A 27492-nucleotide genomic window follows, 5' to 3' on the forward strand; every position below is an offset into this window, starting at 1 on the left:
AAAAAATATGAAATCACAAATAATGAGTCAACTTTTGTTCAAACTCACTAAATTTATTTATTTATAACAATTAATGGCAAATTTGACCCAAAATGTTTTTTGCGTTTCCATATTTTATGCTCATTTTAGATATAGCACGTATTATACTGAACAAAAAATAAATAAATTTGCTACAAAGATATTACATTAAAATTTGTATATTGTCTTTTATGCTAATTTATTTTGATATTTCTTATTTTATTTTATTATATTATCTTTTATTTCAACTTAGTTTATTATTATTTAAATGCAACTTGATTGAATCGGAAAATTTAACGTTGTATATTAAACGAAAAAAAACGACCCAAAAACGTTTTCGATTTTAGGTTGAAATACTGCATAGGCGTATATTACTCTACTATCTACATATTAATACGCTATCAAAATTTCCATACAATCCACAGTGGGCAACGAAGGGGTCAAAAGTGGCCATAATTCAAAATCTTATCGAAATAGCTTACAAATTGCTAACTTTAGATTTTTCATTTTTTGGTTTTAATTTTCTAAAATTTAGAAAAAAAATTTTTTTTCGTAATTTTTTTAATAACAATTTTTTAATTTTTTGATTTAAATTTTTTTACATTTTGAGTAAAAAAAAATTATTTGTTTGTAATTTTTTTTTAATTATATATATTTTTTTTTGTTCTTTTTTTGTTTTTGCTTTATTTTTTAAATTTTCAGTAAAACAATTTTTTTTTTTGTAAACTATTTATTTTTTTTTGTTTTTTGCTAACTTAAGATTTTTTTAAATTGTGCGTAAAAAAAGTTCGTTTGTTTGTAATTTTTTTTTAATTATATTTTTTTTTGTTTTTTGCTAACTTGAGACTTTTTTTGTAACTTTTTTTAAATTATAAATTTTTTTTTGTTTTTTTAATCTATAATTTTTAGTTTTAAGTGAGTTTTATTTAAAGTTTGAGGTAAAAAATAGTTTTTCTCCTATAAAAAAAGATTATCTGTGATGTTTTATTCGAGTTCATCATCTGACAGTACAACATCATCCAACATGCTTAAAGTTTGAAATAGTCCACTTTCGTCTACTTCTTCCTCATCTTCTTCTTCATTTTCTTCCACAAATACAGCAGCTGATTTGGATTCAACTTCTGGCATACTGAGCAAATTGCGCACTTCTGTTGGAATTGACAAACATTGCTTATGTTTTAAACGCATTTTGAGACCAATACTTGATGTTATTATATCAGATGTGTCCATTACTCTGTTAAAAACATCCTCAATATTAGATTCTCTGTTATGCTTCCTGCTATGAGCTCGTCTGAAATCCTTGTAGTCCTTATTTCGGGCTTCAGAAGCTTCTTGCCCTAAAACACCAACAGGTAGTATACTTGTACTAATAATATCAGCACCATGCAGAAGCAGTTTATGCAATGTTGATGGCATAGGGTACCAAGGATAGAGATTTACATATTTCTGAGCAGCAGAGTCACAAACGCTTTGAAATTTCATAGGATCTACTGGAAGATGAATTGAAATCGCGATCAAAATTGTCTTTATATTATAACTCAAAGTCAATTCCAAGACATTGACTTAGTATATCTAGATTTTCAAAAGCTTTCCGGGCAGTGTTGCCTTCAATGGTATTTCCAGAACCTTCTGCTTTTGGCTTATCCACAATAAGTCCTAATTTAGATCTAAACTTTTCCTGGATGTGTCTCTTTCTTTCAGAAAATATTGATTTTTGATCAGAGATCGTTAAATAATTTGGGTGTGGCATGACAGACAGGACATGTTTGCATACTTTTAGTACCCGTAATGATATTGAGCACCTTGCCATCTATTAGAGTCAGGAACAAAGAGAAATGTATTGAAATTTTCCGATCATCATCCACAGCATCCTGAAAACTTTCTAACTTGTCGATTTGATCCTCTATATTCAACTTTTGCCTTAGGATGACTTCCGCTGATTCAGAAATATTTTCCAAAGATATAGGTCGACAAAATCTGGCTGATTGTGGTGATCTGTTATTCCACAAAACATTATTATTTACGGTTAACATTCGTTGTGGAATGAGCGTAGTTGCAAACCAATTTTGGTCAATTGGCTTCGAAAGGTTTTCATCAGGAATTGATTTATAATGTTGTTTATAAACTGAATGACCAGCACTGCCATCCCCATGAACATATTAAAACAGCAGTCGATTCCATAGCGCCGTTTGCAAACATATCATGTATAATAACATCCTTCTGCAATTCAACAATTCTCTTTGCTGTGTGGTTTAACCAAGCTTGTAGTTAAACCTCAATTCTGTTCTCAGAAATAGAGATGTATTCTTTAGATGGTCTACAGTGAGACTTCATTTCCCTTACATTATTATATGGTGGCCAGATATCGGCATCACTTGATTTGGATTCTAAACGCATATTTGTGTATACGCTCTTAGTAAGATTATTGTTCAACAAAAAGGCTAAATCTTCTTCAGTGGTTTTTGCTTGGATTGAACTTACAACAATTTTCGAACTTTTCTTGGTTGCTCAATATTTTTTAAAACAAAACTTATGACTGAATAAAAATCTTTATTTCCACTTCTACTTGCTGACTGGCGACATGCTATTAACAACGATTCTGGGCTTTGTTTTTGATGCGAGTTAATTTTTGAAACTTCACGTCGTTTAGATCGAGAAGATTTGTCATCAAATTTAAGACTCGGACGGCCAGGGCGAGGGCGAAAACCCTGCTCTTATATTACACAATCTTCAATTTCCAGTTCAGGGATATTAAAATTGGAATTCAACCATTCTGCATGCTTTTGTTCGAATCGAGATTTTATTCTACATTCAGCGCTATATTTCACATTCCGCTTACCGTTTAGAGAGTTAATTGATAGTTTCAGTCTAGAAAGAAACTTATTGTCCACTTTGGAAATATCTATATTTTTTTTCTGAAAAATATGGTTCATGACTAAATTAATATCTTTTAAATCATCTAATTGCTGAAGAATTTTTCTTTTAGTAAATTCTGCCATATTTACGTAAATGTACTTAATCGAAAGAAACAAAATCACGAATATTTAAAAAAATATGCTAAAAAAGCTGAGTTCAATGAAATGTATACTTGATATTAATTTAATACAATTCGGTAAACTAAAAGTTGACCATCAATTTTCGACAAACCCACGGCAATAATGTATTTCAAGGGAATAATGAATGTGAATTTGAATCGACTCGACCAAAATTGCTCAAACGGGAGTAGCGCCAGTTAAAAAAAAAACTGAACAAAAATGAGCAAAAATGAGCAAGATCATTGTAAAGTATATTAAATGTAGAATATATTTTATGTTAAGCGTTTGTGATAGGAGGTAGTACGTAGGAGTACAGGCAAACGATATGGAGCATGCCTCATAAAAAATGAACATTTTAATCAATAAAATACGCTAAAATTTATAAATAGGGACTTCTTTAAATCGCTTTTTTCTATTTTTTATCGTAATGAACAGTGTTAATAAGAAAAAGAAGAGAAACGTTAAATATTTACTATTTTAGGCACTGAAAAATTCAGTTTCAATATACACCCCACATGTAAATTTTAAATCCAACGCTCTTAATCAGATTGAAATTGTGACCTTAATAATTAAGCAATTGCTATACTATTTTACGAACAGTTGCCTTAGTTATTATATATTTGGCTAATAACACGAAAAATTTAAATTTCAACATGGACTTTTGGCCGTTTTTGACCCCTTCCTGGCCCACTGTGCAATCAATTGACAGGCTGTTTCGCATAGTTAGCGTACGTAAAATCATATAAAAGTTATATCAATCGATTCGTATGGATCAGCCGCCTATTTTTGTTAACAAATATTACTCTATTTTCTTATAATTAATAGAAAAATTTTTTGTAAATTTAAAAATCTGTGCAAATATCGAAATTGCCGTCTGTAGGACCAATTATGTTCACAAACCCCACTGAATTCGAAATTCCAAAAGCTGCATTGTCGCGTTGCTCAAATGTTTCATCTACATATGTAGATATTCGTACACGCCAAACGGTGAGAGAACTACTGCCTCAAATAAAAGATTGTTTCCCATTGTTGCCACTTACCTATATTGGTCTCTACCAAAATCCTTAAAAATGTTTTCTAAAATAACACTACTCAACAAATTTTGATCAACTTTAATCTCCAAGAATACAAGATATCGGCGAAAATATGAAAATTCCCATTTTTGCAGAACACTACTTCATATAGGTAAGGCAAAAATTTGTATTTTTCATTTTTTCGTTGTAAACTGTTGAATTATGCATTATACTAATTCCCACGAAATTTTCTTGTCTTCACCTTCCTTAAATATCTTCAGTAGTTTGGCCACTATGCCAAAAATGTTGACAAAAAAACGAAATTTTTTACAAAATTTCAGATTTAACCACTTTAAAATCGGAAAAATTCTATTGATAAAAAAAGTGAGCCCTCCTATGTTGTAGGTAATTTAATTACGAAAATTTTGAGCATACCAGCACAACAATCAGACGTGCCGTTGAGACTATAGCCCCGTTAACTTGCAAGCGTCTATCCTAAAATTTTGTATAGAGAAAATTTTTATTCAAACTACGTTTTTATTTTTTTATAACGTTTTATTATAGACATATGTTTGCACGTTAAACTGTATTCAATTGAGTAATATGAGTATAAATCAACAATTCAGTAATAAACAACAATGACAACAACATTAAATACATACATATCTACATCTAAAAAAAGTCAAATTGAGCGATTTTGCCGTGGTGGTCAATGGTGAGGGACGTGGGTACTTTTAACTACCCGTTTATAATTTTCTGGGTTTGTCTCCCGTATTATTGTCCAGCAATAATCTCCCATCATTTCTTCATTCCAAAAACCTTGGTAACGCTTTTCAAAAATCATGAGGTGTTGGTGAAACCTTTCACCCTGTTCATCACTTTCAGCACCTAGGTTTGCGGGAAAATTAACAAGCGCCAATCATCCACTTTTTTTTTAATTTACTGCTTCAAATAAACCTTGAACATCATTGCATTAGCAAATATTTTCACTTTTAGTAAAAAAAGAAGAGAAAGTCTCGTGTCTATTTCGAAATTTGGAAGTACTTGTCAAAGGGCCCAGGCTGCCCCATTGCAGCAAACGAGATCCTAGAACTTCGCTATCAAATTTCGATAATTTCAAATCTCTGGCCAAGTCATTAAGTTCGGCTTGTGAGACTTGATGTGAGACCTCTCCTTCTTGTTCACTGTCTGAATTATCTGCTTCGGAGTCACTTTCGCTTGAGACTTCAAAACTTATAGGCGGCCTAGGTATGGGTAAGGTATGGTCATGTAGTTTTGGTTTTTTAGCTGATGCCACATTTGGATAACTTATTAATTTCCTCCTTTTTCTCGTTTTACCTTTAAGGTCTATCACGCCAAAATAGCACTGGTCGTGGTTAAAGGGTTCAGTCCACATCATTGGAACACTAAACTTCATGTTATGACCTTTATCCGATACCCATTCCATTAAAGTTGATCTACAGGAGGCGCAAATAAAATGAGGTGTCCAAGATTTATCGAGATTTTTTACTCGGAAACCGAAATAATGAAAGTATGCATCTTTGGCAGAATTAGTTATTGTCCGAGCTGAGTTTCCGAAAATATAATGTCCGCAAATAAAGCAAAAATCATCCGGATTATTTTTACATTTAAAATCTCTTTTGCAACAAGCCATTTCGTAAACACATCTACCGATATAGTATGTATAAATGTGCACTACAATTTGCAAAACAAAATTTCAACAAACAGTAGTGACAATTAAATTCTTGATGTCTTTTTAAATTTATTAGACCCTAAGGTAGAGTGACCAAATGAAATGTCTCGCCAATTTTATCAAAGTAATACAAAAATTTTAGGATAGACGCTTGCAAGCTTAAAATTTTCGTAGTTAAATTACTTACAACATAGGAGGGCTAGCTTTTTTCATCCATAGAATTTTTCCGATTTTAAAGTGTTTAAATCTGGAATTTTGTAAAAAAATTCTTTTTTTTTTCTCAAAATTGTTTCAAAGTTTTTTAGCATAATGGCCAAACTACTGAAGATACTTAAGAGAGGTAAAGGCAAGAAATGTTTATGGGAATTAGTATAATGTATAATTCGACAGTTTAAAACGAAAAAATGAAAACTACAAATTTTTGCTCTACCTATATGAAGTAGTGTTCTGCAAAAATGGGAGTTTTCATATTTTCGCCGATATATCGGAAACTAGATCTGCAACAGGAAAATGGAAGTCATATTCGGAATCAGGAGAAAATTTTAGGCCTATTTTATTTTTGAAGATTTTTTTTTTGTCGAGTGGTGTAATTGTTAGCGCACAAAAAAATTCAAAGAGAAGTAGTAACTTAACCGGCCTATTTTTTTGGACACATTTTACTAACACGTAAATGCTTAGGTCTTTATTTAACAGATTCTTTGTTTTTTATTTTAGTTGCTTTCAAAAGAACATGAAATCACAAATAATGAGTCAACTTTTGTTCAAACTCACTAAATTTATTTATTTATAACAATTAATTGCATTTTATGCTCATTTTAGATATAGCACGTCTTATACTGAACAAAAAATAAATAAATTTGCTACAAAGATATTACATTAAAATTTGTATATTGTTTTTTATGCTAATTTATTTTATTTCTTATTTTATTTTATTATATATTCTTTCATTTTATTATATATTATTATTTAAATGCAACTTGACTGAATCGAAAAATGAAAAATACAAATTGGTCGAATTTCGACCACAGGCGATACAAGTATTTATTATTAGGCTCACTTTGTTGGATTATATGCCCATTATATCGGATGCTTAGATCCCATAACCCTAATTTGTTTATGTCGCTTAAAGTTATGAAATTAATTTTATATTAGTAAATATGTTTGCGTGAATAATTTTTTTATTCTGCTTTGTTATATCTTGGTGCTATATCAGACGATATTTTATGGTAGATATTCTCAACTGGAATCCCAATATAAAATATCCGAACATTAGAATCTTCATATTTCCACAATGATAACATTAAAACCCCGAAAAAGTCCAAGTGCACTTATTGCGTTTTCATATGGAACTGTTTATTCACTTCACTTAATGTTTTTTCACTTTAAGTACTTTATTTTTTTTCTTTCGTTTAAATTTTTTTAGTAAAAGTCTGCCTTCTTTCCCTTTACATAATTTTTTATGTTTTTATTTTTTTATGAAAATTATTATTTATTATGCTCAATTATTTCGAAATTTTCATAATGTGTCACACTTACATATTACATATGTACATAATTATTAATTAAACTCGGTAAAGCGCCAATTGCATACCTAACGAGTGCTGTGAAATAGGCTAAATACCTTTAGCACATTTCTTCGTTTTTAATCAAAAGTTCGTGTATTTTGAATTACGACACTATTCAAGTAAAAGGGCGATATATGTATATGTTGTTTATATACATAAACATTGTATATGGGTGACATAGGCCTACTGGGGAACCGAGCACCCAAAACTAACTTCGGTAGCGCGCCAACGGCGTACCGCCCGGGTGGTGTGAAAAAAGCAAATTTTCAATTCAATTTCAAGTATTTTCACCATAATCCTATGTCAATTTCATTTGCTTTTACATATGTTTTATATTTTCGTTTAAGGAGCTACATACCAAAACGTTATAATTACATTTGAAAAGTTTGTAGAAAATTTAAGAAAATGCAATCAAAAAGTATAACGTCTTAGATCAAATTCAAAATTTTAATGAGAACTTTAGGTTAGACCAGTTTTCTATATTTCCACTCACTGCTCAACTATTAACGCATTATTGCACTACCCCCAACACTGGATGCATAGACTGAGTTCAAAAAAAAAAACAAAAACAAAAACCACAAGTTGGTAGAATTTCGACCATAGGCGATACTAGTATGAATTAATAGAGACATCTTCCAAAAACCTTTTATATGACAAAATATTGCCTGGTTCTTATTCTTCGGAAGAACTTGAAACCCAGTTATAGACATTCACCCCAAGCTCAGGGAGTATTCAAACTAAAAAATAAGAAAACATTTGATTTCGCAATATTTGTATAAAGTTAAGAGGGTAGTGTATAAGATAGTATTAAATAATTTAATTTAGTTATAGCTTTGTAAATTTTTTTTGGAAAAAAAAAATAACGTTCATAGCGACAAATGTATGTAATATAAGCAGTAAAAACCTCCTATGTAGCGGAGCGACTCGGGATTTTTTTTCCGACCAAGGGCTGTCGTTTCAGTGTAACCCCATTTAATTTGTTGTGTCCCTCCCACAAATTGTCATCCTCAGAACAGCTCCTTGCAGCTGGACTGCTTCATACCCTACTGCTCCGGGAAGGTAGTGAACCTAACACCTGTCCCAGGATATGGTTATGCTGCATATGTCGGAAAAGGATATACCTCACACGGTCATACTCTTGTCAGTGTGTCACCCGAGGAGATGCACTTAAGGGGGAAAATACGTTTTAAATTTTTGAAAGCTCAACACATTATTGTTCAGCTGTTTTTTTTGTTGTAGCGATAAGGACACTCCCCGAAGGCCCTTGGGAGCGTTATCGGTGTTGATGGTCTTTTCCCGGATGCAGATCCGGTACGTTCTGGTAACAAGCACCATAAAAGTGCGAGCCCGACCATCACGGGAACGATTTGGTATGACCACATGAAACCTTCTAGGCCATAACACCCTCCCACCCCCTAGATCCATGACGAACTTGGGGTCGCCAGAGCAGCGGCTGTGAAAGAAGCAGGATTTTGCCACTGGTAAGTAAGGTTGACAATTGGGTTGGGCTATATATTGCGCTGGAAACCCCTTGAATCAATTTGATATTTTAGTCGCCTCTTACGATAGGCGCGCATACCTGCAGCAGGCAAATTCTAAGCCCCCTTACCAGCTGGGTTCTTGTTCAGCTCCATTCATTCAAGGTGTTAGTACCGTCTTTACTTATTTTTTTCTTTGCTTTACACACCTGAAGATAACATGAGATCTGCATTGCAAGGTGCATTATTAAACCGCACATTTCTCTTGTGAATTCAGTATCGATACTTTACGCAAGAAGTATTTTTAAATCAATGCTATCGATACTTTTAAAGCGATGCATGGAAATAATACCGTATCGCTAATTTACATTCAATATTGGGTCCATACTTTCGGTTTTTTACTTAAGTTATGGTACATCTTACTTATGCATTTCGGCAGGAAAAGCATTATTTTTTAAATATTTTTAAAGTAGACTTAGGCTATTATCGATTTTGACCACAGATATTACGAATGCCAAAGCGAACTTTTTTCAAAGGCATAGCTTAAGATACAAAAGTATGTTAAAATTGTTATTGTAAAAAATTGGCATAGTACATACCTCGATTGTAATGGACTGGATGATCCCGAAACCGTTTTCCGTGCGGCTGCGCTCGCATCGCCTATCCGTATTGAAGCAACTGACGTCACAGATAAACGCGATGGACGCGTTGTAATTCCGGCTCCAAAAGCAACATTCGAAGTAGACGATTTCCGCTGCGGTATACGAGATGGTGTTGTTTCATCTGCAGAATATCGAAAGAAAATAATTACAAACTTATTAAAAGTAATTAACGGATCTTGATCCACAATGCCTGTACGAGTAAATTGCTCAATACATTTTGTCGTTCGAAGAACGAACCAGTCATTTAAGGTAAAGCCACAAACTTATGAAAGCTTTCGATTAAAAAAAAAAATGTTTCTTGCAAAAGCATTAATTTTTTTTTATTTAAAAACAATCGAAATTTGTTTTTATGCTAAACATTTTAGTAACAATAAATTTATTAAAAATTATCGAAAGATTTTAGCAGTTTACGTTTGGACATTATTGTACTTAACTTCAAAGGACTTAATAACTGCATACGTTGAGTTTTGCGCTTCGTGGGGACTCTTAAAACCACAATAGGGGGGTGAATGGCGCAATGGTGTTTAAATAGCGGAAGACGATACACGTTTAATGGTTCCAAAGTAGTGGAAGGAGTAGGGTCTGCAGTATACTGTGCTAATCCGAAAATAAACAGATTCTAAAAGCTGCCAGATCACTGTAGCGTTTTCCTAGCGGAGGTATTAACCGTAACCAAAGCAGTAGAAACGGTGGAAGAGAATAGCTTAAACTGCAGCCGTGTTAAATTATATACAGAAAGCCAAGCAACAATTATGGCAATAATTTCACATAGTACAGCATCTAAAAAGTATGTTAGAGTGTAAACAATCACTGGAAAGAATCGGGTCGGGGAAAAGCATACATATATGCTGGGTCCCAGGGCATATGGGAATAGATGGGAATGAAAAAGCGGATGAACTAGCTGAAAAGGGCCAATCTCTTGAAGCTAGCTCCGTAGACGTTCCAATTAGATTGGGCGATAATAAGAGAACGCGAGAGGTACACATGATCGACCAAGCGGGATAGGCGTGGTTCCAAGCGAGGGGCTGTAAAGTGCCGACGATTATGTGAAGGTCTTACAACCTTAAACTAACAAATTTGCTTCTACCATTAAAAAGAGAGGGCTAAAGACTCATGACGGGTATTCTGACCGGACACTACCTTCTGGCGTCACATGCCTTTGAATTAGGCTTGGTCAATGATAGGCCATAACCGTTTAAACGATTAAGCGCCAATTAAGTAAGTAAGCAATGAAAGCAGATGTAGGAAGTGCGGGTTGGAGGAGGAAACGATTGAGCACGTTCTGTGGTCGTGCCCTGCGATTGCCTGGCTAAGACTCCAGCTATTAGCAGTGATACAGCTGTCAGATCTAGCAACAGCAAGTGGCTTAAGTCCTAGAAAGCTTCTAATATTTGACAAGAGGACGGAGTTATTTTTTTTTTATAACATAGGTCCTGGTTTTTATAGGGTTTTTCAATGTGGTCATTAAATAAACTTCTCGTAACTCTACGGACTAATTCAGTAACAAGGGAAACTCCCATATACGTTAAATGAACCAAATAACCCTTGAACTTAGAGAATTTCTATTTTAAATTGACAAAAATCTTATAAAGTATTTATATGAGTAGAACCCTCACTATAGCAGACACCTTGTCGTTGGTGTGAGGGCTTAGCTGAACTCAATTGCGCCCGGCTATGGGGCTGATAGGAGGGCGGCGGGATGTCGGTGACCAAGAACTGCCAACCTCGGGAAGTAATGATGGCCTTACCTCAACAAGGGGCGCTGTTGTGGCGGACGGTTTTTATTCCCACTTTTACCATTAGACCGCTGAGCCCGCCTTGCGGACAGGTGGTCGTACGACCAAGATAAACTCAAAAACTTTAAGAGAAAGTAAGGATGCGAAAAAAAGGCGATGGCGTCGCAAGCCGGGGAAGAGGAAATTGCTATTAGCGATGACTAGGACGCGGATAGCGATGTTGTTGTTGTTGTTGTTGTAGCAGCGCTTCGCCCCATACAAAAGGTGCGACCGATAACAAATTGTCATCAATATGCTCTAACGAGAGTCCAAGGAAACTTGCTGTTTCAACAGGGGTGGACCATAATGTGATGGGTGTTAGAAGCGTTGGTTCCACATTACAATTAAAGACATGGTTGGTGTCATGTGGGAACTCATTGCAAGCAGAGCATACATTTTGTATGTCGGTTGATTCTGGATAGGTAATAGTTTAACCTGTTACAGTATCCAGATCGAAGTTGAGCTAGAGTGACACGCGTTTCCCTGGGGATTGTGCGTTCCTCTTCCGCAAGTTTTGGGTTCTGTTTTTTGACTACTGGATTCACCGGGCAATTCCTGGCATAAAGGTTCGACGCCTGTTTGTGGAGTTCACTGAGGACCTGTTTGTGTTTTTTTTGCTTCATACGGCTGAGTTCTCAGGTGCCGTATTTCCTCATAATGCTTACGGAGGTGACTCCTTAAGCCCCTGGGGGGTGTTGGCTCATCAATCAGATGTCTGTTGGGATGCCCAGGTTTCTGGGTATTCAACAGAAACTGTTTGGTTAGCATCTCATTTCTCTCCCTTATGGGGAGTATTCTCGCCTCATTATGTAGATGGTGTTCTGGGGACATAAGGAGACAGCCCCTGGCGGTTCTGAGAGCGGTATTTTGGCAGGCCTGCAGCTTCTTCCGGTGTGCAGTTTTTAGGCTTGGCGACCATGTAGGGGACGCGTAGCATGCCATCGGCTGGCCAAGTGGTAATGAGCGTTTCTTTACCTTTTCCCCAAGTACTGCCAGCAAGAGATTTGAGGATAGTGATGATAGTGTGCAGCCAGTTCGCTTGGTAAAGGAGCGGCAAACTAGCCCGGTCAAAGAATTAATGTTAGAATGGGATCAACGGGATATGGAGCTTAAAGGAACCCTCTCGAAATATCGGGCTGCATTAAAAATTATGCAGCGCTTGGGCACAGTGGTTCACCCAACGATGGCATGGCATGGCCTTTGAGACAGTGGAGAATGTCGAAGACAATTCACAGACGAAAACTTTGCTGCGAACAAACCTTAATTGTGAAACCGCATCGAAGAGGAATAAGCCCCTAGAGGTAAGAGACAGCGATCGGCTGAATCTTAAAAGCCTGCTTTTATTGGCAGAAGGGGGAGAGTAAACGCCCCAGTCCAAGAACCAGGAGGCGAATTAGCCGGAATGACAGGAACCAAACCTCAAAATCTGCAAAGAGGATTGAAGAGGGAAATATAAGTACTGGAAAGCAATGTACCTCAAAAGCTGCAATACAGGAAGAGGAAGGCAATAATGGCTTGAGAAGCAAAGACACAAGTGTTAATAAGCTGAAGGGAGATAACAATGATACACCAGCTTACTCGATGATACTGAAGGGAGCTAACGCTGAGACTCCGGGTTTCACCGAGAATAAGATGAGCGAAGTTGCGAAGCAGTTCCTGACTGTAGCACTAATAGATTGCAGCGTCCCCAATCGGCAGATTTCAACCGAAAGGTGGAGATCCGTAGAAGGGGAGCTGATCAGTATTATGATCAAAATAATGCATGATGAACCAAACAGATCGCTACCAGCCTTCGAAACAGCTGGATGACACAATGGAATTAAATTGATGACCTTCACCAATAAGGCGCCTGGTGGTGGATAGAGCACTTATCCTCACGATACCAAAGGCCAAGGTTTGGATCACCCGAGTGGTGAATGCGGAAGACGCGATTAGCATGCTGCAGCGGCAGAACCTGAACATACCAACACGGGACTGGAGGGTACTCCACGTATCCCGACCCCTGGAGGGGGCCAGTACTACATCCTCCAAAATAATAAGGAATCGGAGGATCTGTTGCACTCACATGGGACGATATTAATGATAGAGGGGGCCCTTTTTTGTTACATACTACAGAGTAGTCTAAAGGTAGCCAACAGGGGTAGCGTGCCTATATATGCACTGGCCCTACTTCAAGCAATGTTCTTGATATCACATTGAGTTCTGAACATGATATATCGGGGTATGAATGGAGGGTCCTTGACAGGCCATCATTCTCAGACCATGCATATATCAGCTTCAGAAGCCCCCTAAAGAGCGTAGAGAAGGGGAAAACCTTTAGAAACCCTAGGGCAACGGACTGGTACAAATTTTAGAAAGATGTAGACTGGGGCAGCCAAAACTGGGGCAGCCGAAACAGGTTGCCACCGCAGAGGAGTTGTAGGAGTGCAACAACTTATTATCAAAGGCGCTGACAACTGCGTACAAAAGAGCCTGTCCTCTGAGGAGATTCAAGGTGAAAGCAAAGCCACCATGGTGGAGTAAGGGGCTGAGTTTTCTTAGAGGGCAGATAAAAAGATTTTTAAGTTGGCAAAAGCTTTGGAAAGCGAGGAGTGCTGGGACGAATACAGAGATCTGTTGAGGATTTTTAAACATGAAATCAACAGGTCAAAGCGGGTTTCATGAGAGAATTTCTGTGCCTACATAGAATGCTCCAGCGGAATCGCGAGACTGAGGAAAGTGCTATCTAAAGGAGATGCAGTCCAGGGACTGATAAAAAAAAGAAGACGGGAAATGGTCACACAGTAGTGAAGAGTCCCGTGAGGCGCTACTTATCACAGACTTCCCATCAGGAGACGATGCGGAAGAGTTATGTGACCACGTCTACAGCAATAAAAACGCTTGCTATGTTCAAATCACCGGGCCCAGATGGAATATTCCTTGATATGATGCGGATGGCCGGTGGAAAGATTATAGAATGGCTAAGAATAATCTTTGAGGGTTGCATAAAACTGAACCACGTCCCGCAATCTTGGAAAACGGCTCGAGTAGTCTTCATACCGAAAGCGGGGAAAGCCAGTCATCTGCACCCGAAAGACTACATGCCTATTAGTTTGACATCTTTTCTACTCAAAACCCTAGAGAGATTAATAGATGTGTATATAAAATCAAAAATGAACGAGGAACTATTCTCTTCAGCACAACATGCTTACACCAAACGCAAGTCAGTCGATACTGCATTGCATAGGTTGGTTATGAATAAAGAGAAGGCCATGGAACACCAGGAATATGGCCAGGATGTTTTTCTGGGCATTGCGGGAGCTTTCAACAATGTCTCGAAAAGCAATCATGGGCAGTCTCAACTCGATTGAAGTTAATTCAGCTTTAGCAAATTGGATCGGCTCCATGTTAAGCTGCAGAATGATCACATCGCAATGGGGTCTGTGCGAGGCAACGAAATCTGAAAACAGAGTAACTCCACAGGGTGGGGTCTTATCACCAATGCTGTCGACGCTGGTTATAAACCAATTGCTTAGGCGGTTCGACGGAGGACCAGTCAAACTTACGGGACATGCAGATGACGTTTTTGTCATCATAAGCGGAAGATTCCTAACAACACTCAGCTCTCTGATGGATCAGGCACTTCAGGATGTACATGCCTGGGCATCTGGAATCGGGTAAACCGCCAACGTGGAAAAACCGATCAAGTATTATTTACTAGGAAGTATAAGATCCCTAATTGGACTAAGCCTAAGCTTGGAGGAGTAACTCTGCAAGAAAAACATAGCACAAAGTATCTAGGAGTTATACTAGATAGTAAGTTGTCGTGGAAACTCCATGTAGAAGAGAGAGTGAAGAAAGCCTCCGCGGCACCCTATGCATGCAAGAGGATGCTGGGATGCACGTGGGGCCTATCACCCAAAATCTCTCATTGGGTATTTGGAATTGTCAAACCCATACTTTACTACGGGGTTCTTGTTTGAGGGTTGGTGCCGGGGTGCAGAAATGGCAGAACATGCTATAGAAGTGTATACGGATGGTTCCAAATTAATGGAAGGGGTTGGGCCTGCTGTTTACTGTGTCGACCCAGAAATAAGTAGATCCTACAGGCTGCCAGATTGCTGCAGCATTTTTCAAGCGGAAATTATAGCAGTGAAGAAAGCAGCAGACATTCTGGAGGAAGCGTGTTTAAGCTGAAATCGCGTGAATTTATATATTGACAGTCAGGCTGCGATTAAGGCAATAATCTCACAAAGTACTTCATCAATCATCATCACAGTGTCCTGGAATGCAAAGAAGCATTGGATAAACTTCGCTCAAGCCGGACCATAATTCTTTACTGGGTTCCCGGTCATAAAGGGATAGAAGGTAACGAAGGCCGATGAGTTGGCAAAGTAGGGTGCTACACTCGCTTAGTGCTGGGTCTTAGAAAACTGCTAATATTTGCCAAGAGGACGGAGTTATTCTATAACATATGTCCTGGCACCTGATTGGGGTTCTTTCATTTGGTCGCCAAACAAATTCTGGTAACACTATGGACACATTCAGTCTATGTGAGGTCTTTATTGACCAACCAGTTCAACCTAACATATATGTGTAGAAGTTAGATGTGCAATTAATTCAAGTCACCTTCTTTGTTTATTAATATTTTCAAAGGCAAGAATTGCATGGCTTGTTAAAGCGTTTATTATTGGAAAGAAACAAGTTATATGTAGGGGACCAGAAATCGAGTTACGCGATTTAATTTGGGTTAAGGTCATTTTTGAGTGAAAAGACATTCGGCAGATACGTATATATGTAGTATTTCATTTCGATTTTGGTTTTTTTAGGACTCTCGCAGGACGAAAATTTGTATCACCGCAGGCTCATCGCAAGGTCGTCTTTCATCATAAAAGAGGCCGTTTATGCTGTTGTCGTATTAACGATAAAGACACTCTCCGAAGTTTTTGGGGAGTGTTATCGATGTTGATGGTCCTTAACCATTAAGAACCCCAAAAAAATCCAAAAAAGAATTAAGTTATTTTAAAGTTGAGTTGTTTTGATTACAATCCAATTGAGTCGAGGGGCATACATGTCGTTTCGCTTTGGGGAAACAGTTCCTCCCGAATGCTGATTTAAGAACTCGAAACAACGGCGATCTCTGGCGTTCATTTCTCATGAAATGTATCGAATAGGTAACTTGCGCGATAGAAAATACTGGCAGGGTATGGACAATAGTTTTTTGTTCTGAAGTTACGCACTGCCTTGTGTTTGAAAAATATGTCGGCAAAGGTGAACTATGTGGCTCACACTGAGTTTCAAGGGAATTTGGCTTTTAAACGTGAGTATTGCTCTGCCAATAAAAATAATGGTAAGGATATTAGAACAGGTTCTAAGCTTACATCAAACTGCCGGTAGTTTAGCGCGTTCTGTTAATTGTTAGTACAAAGCGTGATTATCATAACTACTCTTACTAATAGTTCTTTTTCATACCCCACTGTATCCGCCAACAAATTTTTTGTTTAGTAAACTACAGTGCTACGGGCTAAATTCAATTAAACTGTGAGAATTTCATGTCAATACATACCTGTACTATCCAGAGATAGATTTGATCCGTGTCTGGAAGATGGCTTAGAGCCTTGCCGACTCAACGGACGTGAATTAGGTTTCGACCCTGTACGCGATCCGGAAGGAGTTACAACACTGCGAGTACTGTTATACGCGACCTTTTTTGGGGTGTATCGGCCTGAAGTTCCTGGTTGACTGAACTCATTATCACTGAGAGAATCGGGAGTAGAAGCCGATTGAGATGACCGGGATGGACGCGTCATAGGTATTGAGCGTACTGATCGTTCGCGGACCTTTAATAAATAATAGTTACGAGAGATTTATGAGAATTATATTCAAATGCGTCCAAAGAACAGCATCGAGTATGTGTATGTTTCATACTCTATCAGAATATAAAAGGATTTAAAAAAATTTGGAACAAACCCGGGATACCTAAAACTCTGCAATAAAAAACAAAAAATGAGAAGGGGAACAACAACAAAAATGTTATAGCAGATCAGCTTTCATATAAAGCATTTTATTTTTCAAAAAAAATTTGACCGATTCTAAACATTTTCACGCCATTTGATAGTGATATCAAAAAACACTTACAATTTATTCTCAAAGATTATTCTTTTACCTACCTACTATCTGGCAGTTTACAATGTTACGGTCGCGACACTTTTGTACACAACTTTAATAAATTAAAGAAAAAAGTTTAAAGAACACTGGCAAAGTAATGATTGGATTATTATACGTACAAAAAACTGCAAGAAGAGTAAGATATAAAGTTAGACAAACTAAATTAACTAAACTAATTGGTAGAGCCCAGGAAAGGTCTAAAAATAGCGTTACGTTCGCGACAATATAAAATTGATAAATTGTGGTGAACTCATTTCCAGTAAACTTGTTTTACACAGCAGTCCGATAGCAGATTTTTGATATCTAATAATTAATAATATATACTCAGCATTAATAACATTATACATATGTTTTTTATTCGAATCAAGAGGAATATTACAACAGGTGGGTTATTACAGTGGCGACGACAATGAGATCAAGAGACACCGATTTGTTAATTTTGTGATTGGAAAATTTTGCAAGCACGAATTGGCAGAAGCCAAATGGCGGTTGCCAGAACAAATATGGTGACTACAACTATTTCATTCGAAGTCTTGATAAACTCTTGTTTCGAGCTATTTAACGTGTACAGATTTCGTTTCAGATTTTGAGAGCTGTGGAACATTGGATTGTGTTAGTGCAAAGAAAGTTCATTTGATTGTGCAATTAACCTAATACAGAGACTCACAGCTTATTTCGTGCAGCTAGAGAAAAAAACTATTGAGCTATATAGAAAGGAAACTAGTGACGGTGTCGAAAAAATTAAAATGCACAATTTTAATAAAAATATGCTTTTATTTGAACAAATACTTAATTTTCATGTGTTTACACGTTTGTGCCAATTATTTAATAAAAAGTAAAATTATACTAAAGCCACAGCTTATTTCGTGCACTTCGCCCTGCCTTAGAAAAAATTACTTTGTTATTTAGTTTAATACCTCGTATGACCACCTTTTTTCAAATAACATCTTCAAGATGGTTTTCCATAGATGCAATTAGTTTTTCAGCGGGTTCGCTTGGTATCTTATGCCTTTCTTCGACAAGAGTAGTTTTTAAATCGCTAATCTTACTAATCTGCCTTTGCCATATAGCCGATTCTAAAATTTACCACAAATTTTTAATGACATTTAAGGCGAAAGATTGTGGATGTGGATTCATGAGGTGTCGACAGTTCCATATTACCCATGTCTGCACAATCCCGGATTTGTGTTAAGGGAATTTGTCTTGGTTATTGGGAAATCGATCACGTACACCTAAATTAGGGACACTTTGCAACAAATTGTCTCTCGTAAGGTTAAATACAAATTTGTGTCCATTGAGCCATCAAAGAAAGTTATTTTGCTAACTCCAGAGGCAGCCAAGTAGGCCCAAAACCATCACACTTTCACCGCCATACCATACAGTTGCCTTCAAATTTTTTTTTTGAGCTCTGAAATTGCTTTTTAAGCTCTGTATTTGCGTTACACCACATTTTAATCATGCTATATAAGCCAAACAATTTCAGAATTCAAAAATAAAAATCTTAAGGCAACTTTATGGTATGGCGGTGGAAGTGTGATGGTTTTGGCCTACTTGGCCACTTTACGTTGGCAGAATACACAAAGAAGGCCGTTTAATTTTGGACATATATTAAATAAGAGCGACGAATCCAATAATTCGGAAATGGAATAAACTTCAAAGCACTGATGACTGATACGAAACATTCATTCTCTCTCAATTCGTTTCCAGGAATGGGGCTTGAAATCAGCTGTCTCTTCATTCAATTGTAAACAAAAGTTCATTCGTTTCCAAGAATGGGGCTTGAAATCAGATGGCTATAGAGTTGTATGTATATCCACATATAATAAAAAACGCAAAAAATGTATAAGAAATTACGACATTATATCACTTGGTGAAGTATCTGCGTTGTCGTCCGCAAAAGGCTATTAATTAAACAAGTTGCGTTAATATACGTATACCTACAATTTATCTCAGCTGTCAAAAATGGAATGTCGCAACGCTCCACAAAAACATGGCCTTTATGCAATCCATTTACATCAATGCGAAGACTAAGAAGCTGACTTTTATATCAATCGGAAGTTGCTACCAAAACCCATTTCGTGTGCAGCCCTTCAATGAAAGGTGTTGTCACTGATACATTTTCCACGGGTGAAAAGGAGTTATTTTTTCTTCGGATTTGTAATCCTGACAAAAATTCGAGTTTTTTGATATCCAATTTGACAATATTGAGTAAATTTTCGGTGAAAATCATAAATTAAACCTTTACCATGGAAAATACCCCAAAGTTATTCTGAAATGCCCAAATTTGATTTTGAGCATAATGGCATCTATGGCCGATGTTATAAAAAATGCACATTTTCACGCGCTCTCAGAGAGCGAGAAGTTTCATATCAGGTCATCAGTGCTTCAAAGCAAGCGCATTAAATTATGCATTCAAGTACGTATATGTATATGTAACCGTGTATAGATGAATAAACGTATGTAGGTGTAAACATGTATACACGATTGCAATGTGAATTCTGATTCAGAGCAGACATTAACGAATACAATCTCCCAGAGTTGAAGTAACTGATTGGACAAATTTAACTTTGTCAGCGAGATTAAGGGTGATATAACCTCAACAACAAAAGAAAGGCATACCATACCTTCTTGAAAATGGAGATTCGTACAATTTTTTGTGATAACATGGACGAAGCACTAATACGTTCTGAATGGGAAAAGTTGCTTTGATCTGTCTCTTTATACATTCAGGCCGAATATATACATAAATGATATGAAAAAAAAAGAACAAAGTTTTGCATTTAGGAGGTCCACAACTACAAGAATTAGCCTTTAGTATTCCTGGAGCATTTGTCAAAGGAGACGAGGAAACAGACTCTTTTCAAGTTTTAAGTACTGGCTGAATTATGCGAACATTTTTCTCCAAAGCGTAACTCTATTCTTTAGAGCAGGCTTCGGCATTCAGTGGCATAATTGTGCACACTCAATTTATTATTCTTATTCTCTTTAGTTTAGTAGTCACTGATCATTTGGCGCAGCAACATCGATTGTGTGCGTCGCTCGCAATGTTGACGAATGTTATTAGCAAGCAACAAGCAAAGATCGTTTGTTAATTTTTTCAATGCGCACAAGCGAAAAATATTTAATGTTGACCAACCCTTTTGCGCAAATACAATGTCGCATAATCATAGTCAAAATAAAATAGGTTTTAAATTTAGTTTCTGCTTTTTTGACAGATAGCTTATAGAAAATTATGTCAAAAAGATGCAACTAAATTTAAAACCTATTTTATTTTGACTATGATTATGCGCCAATGTATTTAATTATATAAAGCTTTTGCTTCCCATTGTGCGCATTAAAAATATAATAACAAACGACTTTGTCTTGTTGCTTGCTAATAAGCGAATGAACCAAGCAAACCGATGTATCAAGTGATGTGCGCGATTATCGCGCTCTCACTAACATATCTGCATTTCCAATTTGCCGATACCTGCTTTAGAGCAGACATCGGTAAAATGAAAATGCAGATGTGTTAGTGAGAGCGTAATGATAGCGCATGTACTCCTAATATACATATGGACAACATTCGTCAACATTCCGACGCACAAAATCGATTTTACTGCGCCAAATGCTCAGCGACTACTAAATTAAAACAAATTAAAGAGAAAAAGAATACGTGTGAATTGAGTGCGCAGAATTGTTCCAGTCTTTGCCGACGTCTGCTTTAGAGACAACTGTTTCGTCTCCTGTCACCGATCGCTGGTGAAAACTTCAACAAGTATTTGTTACGCATCCGACATCAGGTGTCAAAGTGTGAGTTTGGCAATGCGGCAGGGGAAATAACAGAAATCTGCATAAAAGTTAAAATTATAGACTCATGGGCTTCAATGGACTTAAAGAAAAAAATTACTAGAAAACGAACAAAGTCTGGCAGAGATAGTGGATACCTGCCAATTGTACTAACAGATTTCTAAATCAATGCTTTCAAAGCCGGTGAATAACACTGCCAATCGAATATCAACGAAATCACGCAGGATATAACACGACAAAAAATCAAGCTAGCCATAGATAATACAGTAAAACCGGTGCAACAGCCGACGCATATCGATAGCGTTGGAGAAGGACGTAGAAGAATAGATCAACGAGGTGCTTACACTAGATATTATCCAACCCGTTTCAGGACCCACATAATTGGTATCTCTGATAGTCATTGCCTATAAAAAGGAGGAAATAAGGCTGTGTATAGACATGCGAAAAGCGAACCCAGCGATACGGCACGAAAACTACCGACTCCCAACTTTTGACTAATTTATGACCAAGCTAAGGCCAGGGCCAAATTCTATTCAAGAGTTGACCTCAAATGGGTATGAATCCACCCGGTACATTACCACCTTTATTTCGCATAAGGGACTTTTCCTATACAAATGATAATTGTTTGGAATCAATTCAGCTCCCGAGATCTTCCAGCGGGTTATAGGGACTCTATTTTTTTCGTGTAAGAATGCATTAAATTATATTGATAATATAATCACGTTTGGTAAAATGGAAAAAGAACAGGACGAAGCTGTCAGAAGGATGGTAGACATTGTCAAAGAAAACATCTTGATAATGAATGAAGAGAAGAATGTTTGGAAGGTGAAAACACGCAAATTTCTAGGGCACTCTATCTAACGAAGGCATAGCACCGGATCCCGATAAGATAGGTACAATAACAAATGATCGAGCCGCACAATCTAAAGAAGAGCTTCGGAGTTTCTTAAGTCTAGTAGCATATGTAGGGCGAATAAAATTAGTTGGGAACAAAATCTACAAAACTCGTTTGAAATACTAAAGGAGGCTATGCCGAATATATCAAATCTTGTATACTTTGATACTTCGATAACAACAATGAGGTACAGATTATATAGCTTGCAAGTAAGAATTTGTCTGATACGGAGAAGAGATACTCACAAACTAAGAAAGAGAGTCTAGCCCTCGTATGGGTGTTCAGAGGTATTCCTAAGAACTACTTGATGGGGCTGGAATTTGAACTAGTCACAGATCATAAACCTCTAGAGGCGATTTTCAAACCCCATGTCCAAACCTGCTGAGAATATAGAGAGAAGGCTCCTGAGGCTTCAAACCTTCAAATCTCATAAAGGAACCCGGGGGAGCCATGAAGCGTGGAAACCTAGATCAAATGTGTGGTAGCCACTAATAGACAGAGACGATGAAGGGTTCATGAAGAAATGCGCGGATTGCTTATTAATATTTCAACCAAATAGACCGGCACCAATGCAGGTACTGGGACCGCTGCCAAGGTGCTTAGGTTAAACTAGCCGGTCCATGAGGACCTCACATAGACTGAAGAACTCCGTAGTGTTACCAGAAGTTTGTTTTAACGACCAAACTGAAAACCCCTATTAAAAACCAGGACCTATGTTATAAAATAACTCCGTCCTCTTGGCAAATATAAGAAGCTTTCTAGGACTTAAGCCACTTGCTGTTGCTAGATCTGACAGCTGTATCACTCCTAATAGCTAGAGTCAGGAGCCAGGCAAGCGCAGGGTACGACCACAAAACGTGCTCAATCGTTTCCTCCTCCAACCCGCACTTCCTTCTAATTGGGACGAAGGGATGCGCCCATTTTAGCTAGCCCATCTGCTTTTTCATTCCCATATGCCCTGGGACCCAATATAGATGTATGCTTCTCCCTGTCCCTATTCTCTCCATAGACTGCTTACACTCTAATACGCATTTAAATGCTGTACTATGCGAGAATATTGCCTTAATGGCTGCTTGACTATATAAAAGTTAACACGGTTGCAGCTTAAGCTATTCTCTTCCAGTGTTTCTACTGCTTTGGACACGGCTTATATTTCCGCTTGGAAAACGCTACAGTAATCTAGCAGCCTGTACGATCTGTTTATTTCCAGATCAGCACAGTATACTGCAGACCCTACTCCTTCCACTACTTTGGAACCATCTGTGTACCATCCAATCATCCACCTCTATTGTGGCCTTAAGATCTCTCTCGAAGCGCAGATAGGGAATCAGGTAGTCTTTTCGTCTTTTGATTGATGACGCTATACTACTATGGCCGTATGGTCGGCGCTCAAGTTGCCCCGAGGCACCGAGCCTGGTTGCGGTTGTTAATCCTATGTTCTTTGCTACAAGGTCTACAGGTGGAATGTGCAGAATGGCATACAGTGCAGCCGTCGGGGTTGTTTTCAGGGCTCCCGTAATGCTAAGCATCGATAGTCTGCATACCCCCTCTAATTTTTTGATGTATGTTGTTTTTTGTGTGGCTTTCCACCAAACAAGAACTCCATAGTATAGAATAGGGCTTACAATCGCTGTAAAAACCCAATGAAAAAGAGAGGGCGATAAGCCCCACGTACACCCCAGCATTCTTTTACATGCATAGAATGCCGTTGAGGCCTTCTTCACCCTCTCCAGACACTTTCCACTTATGACAACTGCAACGTCATCCGCGTAAGCCGTAAGTGTTACGAGCCCCTCATCGAATCGCCTGAGCAGTTGGTTGATGACCAGCGTCTACAGCAGAGGTGATAGCACCCCCGCCCCCCTGCGGCGTGCCCCTGTCCACTGATTTCGTGGACTCGTACAGTTCCCATTGCGATGTAATCTTCCTGCAATTTAACATGCAGCCGATCCATTTCGTTAAGGCTGGATGCACTTTAATGTAATTAAGACCATCCATAATTGCCCATTTAGAAACATTATTGAAAGCTCCGGCAATGTCTAAGAAGACTCCTAGAGCATATTCCTTATATTCCAGGGCTTTCTCTATGCTTATTACCACCCTATACAGTGCGGTGTCTACCGACTTGCCTTTGGTGTACGCATGTTGTGTTGTGGAGTGCAGCTTTTCATCCACGTTGGCTTTATGTACACATCTATCAGCCTCTCAAAGGTTTTGAGCAGAAATTATGTTAAGCTAATGGATCTATAGTCTTTGGGATACACGTGATGGATCTTCCCCGCCTTTGGTAGGAAGGCTACACGAGCAGTTCTCCAAGAGTGCGGTACATGATTCAGTCTTATGCACCCATCGAATATTATTTTATGCCAATCCACGACCGCTCTACTTGAAACTTGTAGCATGGCCGGAAATATACCATCTGGGATCGGCGATTTAAACTTAGAAAAAGTCTTCACTGCCCATTCGATCTTGGTATTGGTCACCAAGCCCAGCACATCTCGCTCCGTGATCGAAGTGTGAGTGGCCCGGTATCGGGAAGGCTCCGTTCGAATACAGCAGAATTTATCCCCTGGCTGCAAATCGTCCAATAGGCACGGTCCGCATAACACCCTGGATTGGGGGGTTGGCAGTTCTTGGTCACCGACATCCCGCCACCCTCCTATGAGGCGAAACGGCGTAGATGCCAGTCCTAGACAGCTCCGCCTCATAGTCGGGCGCTATGGAGATCGGCTAAGCCCTCACACCAACGTCAAGGTGCCTAACCTAGTGAGGGTCAGCTTTCAATAACGTTCCGCGGAAGATTCAGGGCTAGTGAAACTCGTTCAGCTGTTACTGTTGCGAAGAAAGGTTCATCCCGACTCGGCAAGTTCAACGGTGGCCAACCACATACGGAGAGGTATCCCACAGGGTGGGGTACTTTCTCCACTTCTATGGGTTGCCATACTTAATAAGCTCTTGGTTCTTCTTGAGAAGGTCGGTTGCAGCAAGGTAATCGCAGATAATATATGCAGATGATCTCGCGCTGCTAGTTAGCGGGAAGTTTCGGTACACATTATGCGATCTAATGCAAACTAAGCTGAGACTAGTGGAGAGCTGGACCTGAAGTAAAGATCTATTGGTCAATTCAGCCAAAACTGAACTGGTTTCGTTCTCCAGGAAATATAAGATACCTGCGTTGCAGGTGCCAGAGCTAGGGGGTTTTACCCTGACGCTGATGGACTCTGCCAAAACCTAGAAGTAATTTTGGATATGAAACTATCTTGGAGGGAAAACGCTCAAGAGCGTGTGAAAAAAGCAACGGTGGCACTGTATAGCTGTAGGGGAGCTGTTGCGCGAAAATGGGGACTATCACCGGATATTACCTTGTGGCTATACAATGCTGTGGTTAGACCAATCTCTTTATATGGGGCATTGGTCTGGTGGACAAGCTTAGATACTAAATCAAACCTAAGGGTATTCCAGTAGGTACAAAGAAGTGCTCTAGTCTGCTTGTGGGTGCCCTGCGCACCACCCCTGCGAAAGCGCTGGACACTCTTTTTAATGTTTTGCAAATAGATTTAATGGCCAAGCAATGTGTGGCCCCTTCTGCTCTGCGGCTGCAGGATTTATCCGGCTGGAGGGAAAATGTGGATCGCCATGCAGCCATCCTTAAGAATCTGGATTCTCCTTCGTCGGACTATTGCGCTCCAACTGTCTTTTTCCATATGAAGTTCGAGGTTGTTATCCCGGATGGGGATTATTGGTTGAAGAAGAAGCGGGACATGAGCCATATTCTGCCAAACTGGATAATAAGGTGGTAGCGGTGTCTTTGCACCTCAACTAGGGTGGAATCTATCCTTTAGCTTACCCGAGCATTGCAGCGTCTTTCAGGCGGAGGTGGTTGCTATTAACGAGGTCGTTGATCACCTGAGAAAGTTTGTTCACGGCTTTAAACAAATTTTTATTTACTCTGGCAGCCAGGCTGCACTAAAAGCACTTGGATCGGTCACATGGAATGTCTAGGATAATAGAGAAGTGCCGCAAATCTCTTAACGAGGTCGCTGAGCAAATTTCCCTTAGTCTGGTATGGGTGCCTGGACACTCGGATATACCAGGCAATTAGATGCCTGACGAACTTGCAAGAGGGGGCAAATCTGTTCCACGTTCGTCGTCCTGGAAGGGATTGAGCATACCGCTCGCTACCTGTACTCTCATTTTGAAAGAGATTTTCCTTAGGGAAGCGGGTGTGAGATGAAGCAATCTTGAATCCTGCTACCACACTAAGCTCGTGTGGCCTGAATGGGACGCAAGGCGCACGAGTAGTCTGCTTCTTGGTGGAAGGGGGAACATATCTCTGGTGGTTGGACTTATAACCGAACTCATAGCAATCTGCTGGCATGCACAACGGCTGGGTGCTCCCTATAATGACTACTGTAGGAGCAGCAAAGACGAAAAGGGGTTAGAAACAGTAAAGCATTTTATGTGCGATTGTGCTGCTCTTTGGCACAAGTGGAAGAAATCTCTGGGATATCTCTTATTTGACGATCCTTTTGATCTGGCTAAGGCGGAACCTTAGAAACGTTCGCTGAATCGACATGTTGGTTTGAGTAGAAGAGAGATTCACGTGGTATCACAACGGGATCTTTATGGGTCTGAGGTGCACTGGTGCTCGCACCGGTGGCCACTCTAACCTAACCTAACTTTTTCCGTGGTAGCCAGCAAACAATTTTTTCCTCGGCGTGAGTACGAAGCACTTTGAAGATATGCTCCCACTGCTTCTGCATTATGTCGGGTTGAGTTGTGCTCTCAGAGAGCAGGTGTGAGAGTCGAGTTGCGATATCATACGCAGTCTGTTGCGATTGCAGCCTTTCGACGTCTAGCTTTCCTTGTGTTTTTTGCTTCTTGGTTTTAGTCGCGCAGAGGCGGGCGCATATTTTGGCTGCGACGAGATAATGGTCGGAGTCGATGTTAGGTCCTCGGATCCTGCACTCATCTAAAACACTGGAGTCATGCCGTCCGTCTATCATAACGTGGCCAATATGATTGCGTGTAGCATGTAGATTGATGTTATTTTATTTTATAATTTGCCAAGTAAACATAAGAGGTTTGAATATAAGACCCAGTGATTTTTCAAACCCTTCTCATACGTGTATATGTATATCTTCAACTTAAGTATGAGATGAGAATCATTTCAGGGAGTATTTAAAACGATCTGCTTATTATACTGGCAATCGGGATATATAATTTTTGCGAAAAACTGCAGATTTTTTGGATAACTTGCAGTTTGATAACTTGAGGACCTGTTGAAAACACGTTCGCCATGGGTCATTTCATTTGAATTCATTGTTATTAGTTTTCTGAAAAAATTGTGAAAAGTAAGCATTTAAATTTATTACATAATTTTTCTTTTAGTTTTTTGTGTTAATAACATGAAGAATTCGGT

At 38.5% G+C, this 27492-nt stretch overlaps 1 protein-coding gene across 12 annotated transcripts in view; it reads right to left on the reverse strand.

Moving 5' to 3' along the window:
* shot (dystonin-like protein short stop) overlaps positions 1-27492 on the reverse strand; it is a 1374398-nt gene that overhangs the window by 31995 nt on the left and 1314911 nt on the right. For 11 of the 12 annotated variants that reach the window (XM_067773043.1, XM_067773042.1, XM_067773040.1 and 8 more), the window contains 2 exons: positions 16785-17058; positions 9402-9585 (listed from right to left, as the gene is read on the reverse strand). In XM_067773043.1, the coding sequence (XP_067629144.1) occupies positions 9402-9585; positions 16785-17058 (458 nt within the window). Of the gene's footprint in view, positions 1-9401; positions 9586-16784; positions 17059-27492 lie in introns of those variants that run through there. The other variant, XM_067773035.1, reaches the window with a different exon arrangement.

Source organism: Eurosta solidaginis, chromosome 3 (assembly GCF_040869045.1).
Source record: "Eurosta solidaginis isolate ZX-2024a chromosome 3, ASM4086904v1, whole genome shotgun sequence".
Taxonomy (NCBI): domain Eukaryota; kingdom Metazoa; phylum Arthropoda; class Insecta; order Diptera; family Tephritidae; genus Eurosta; species Eurosta solidaginis.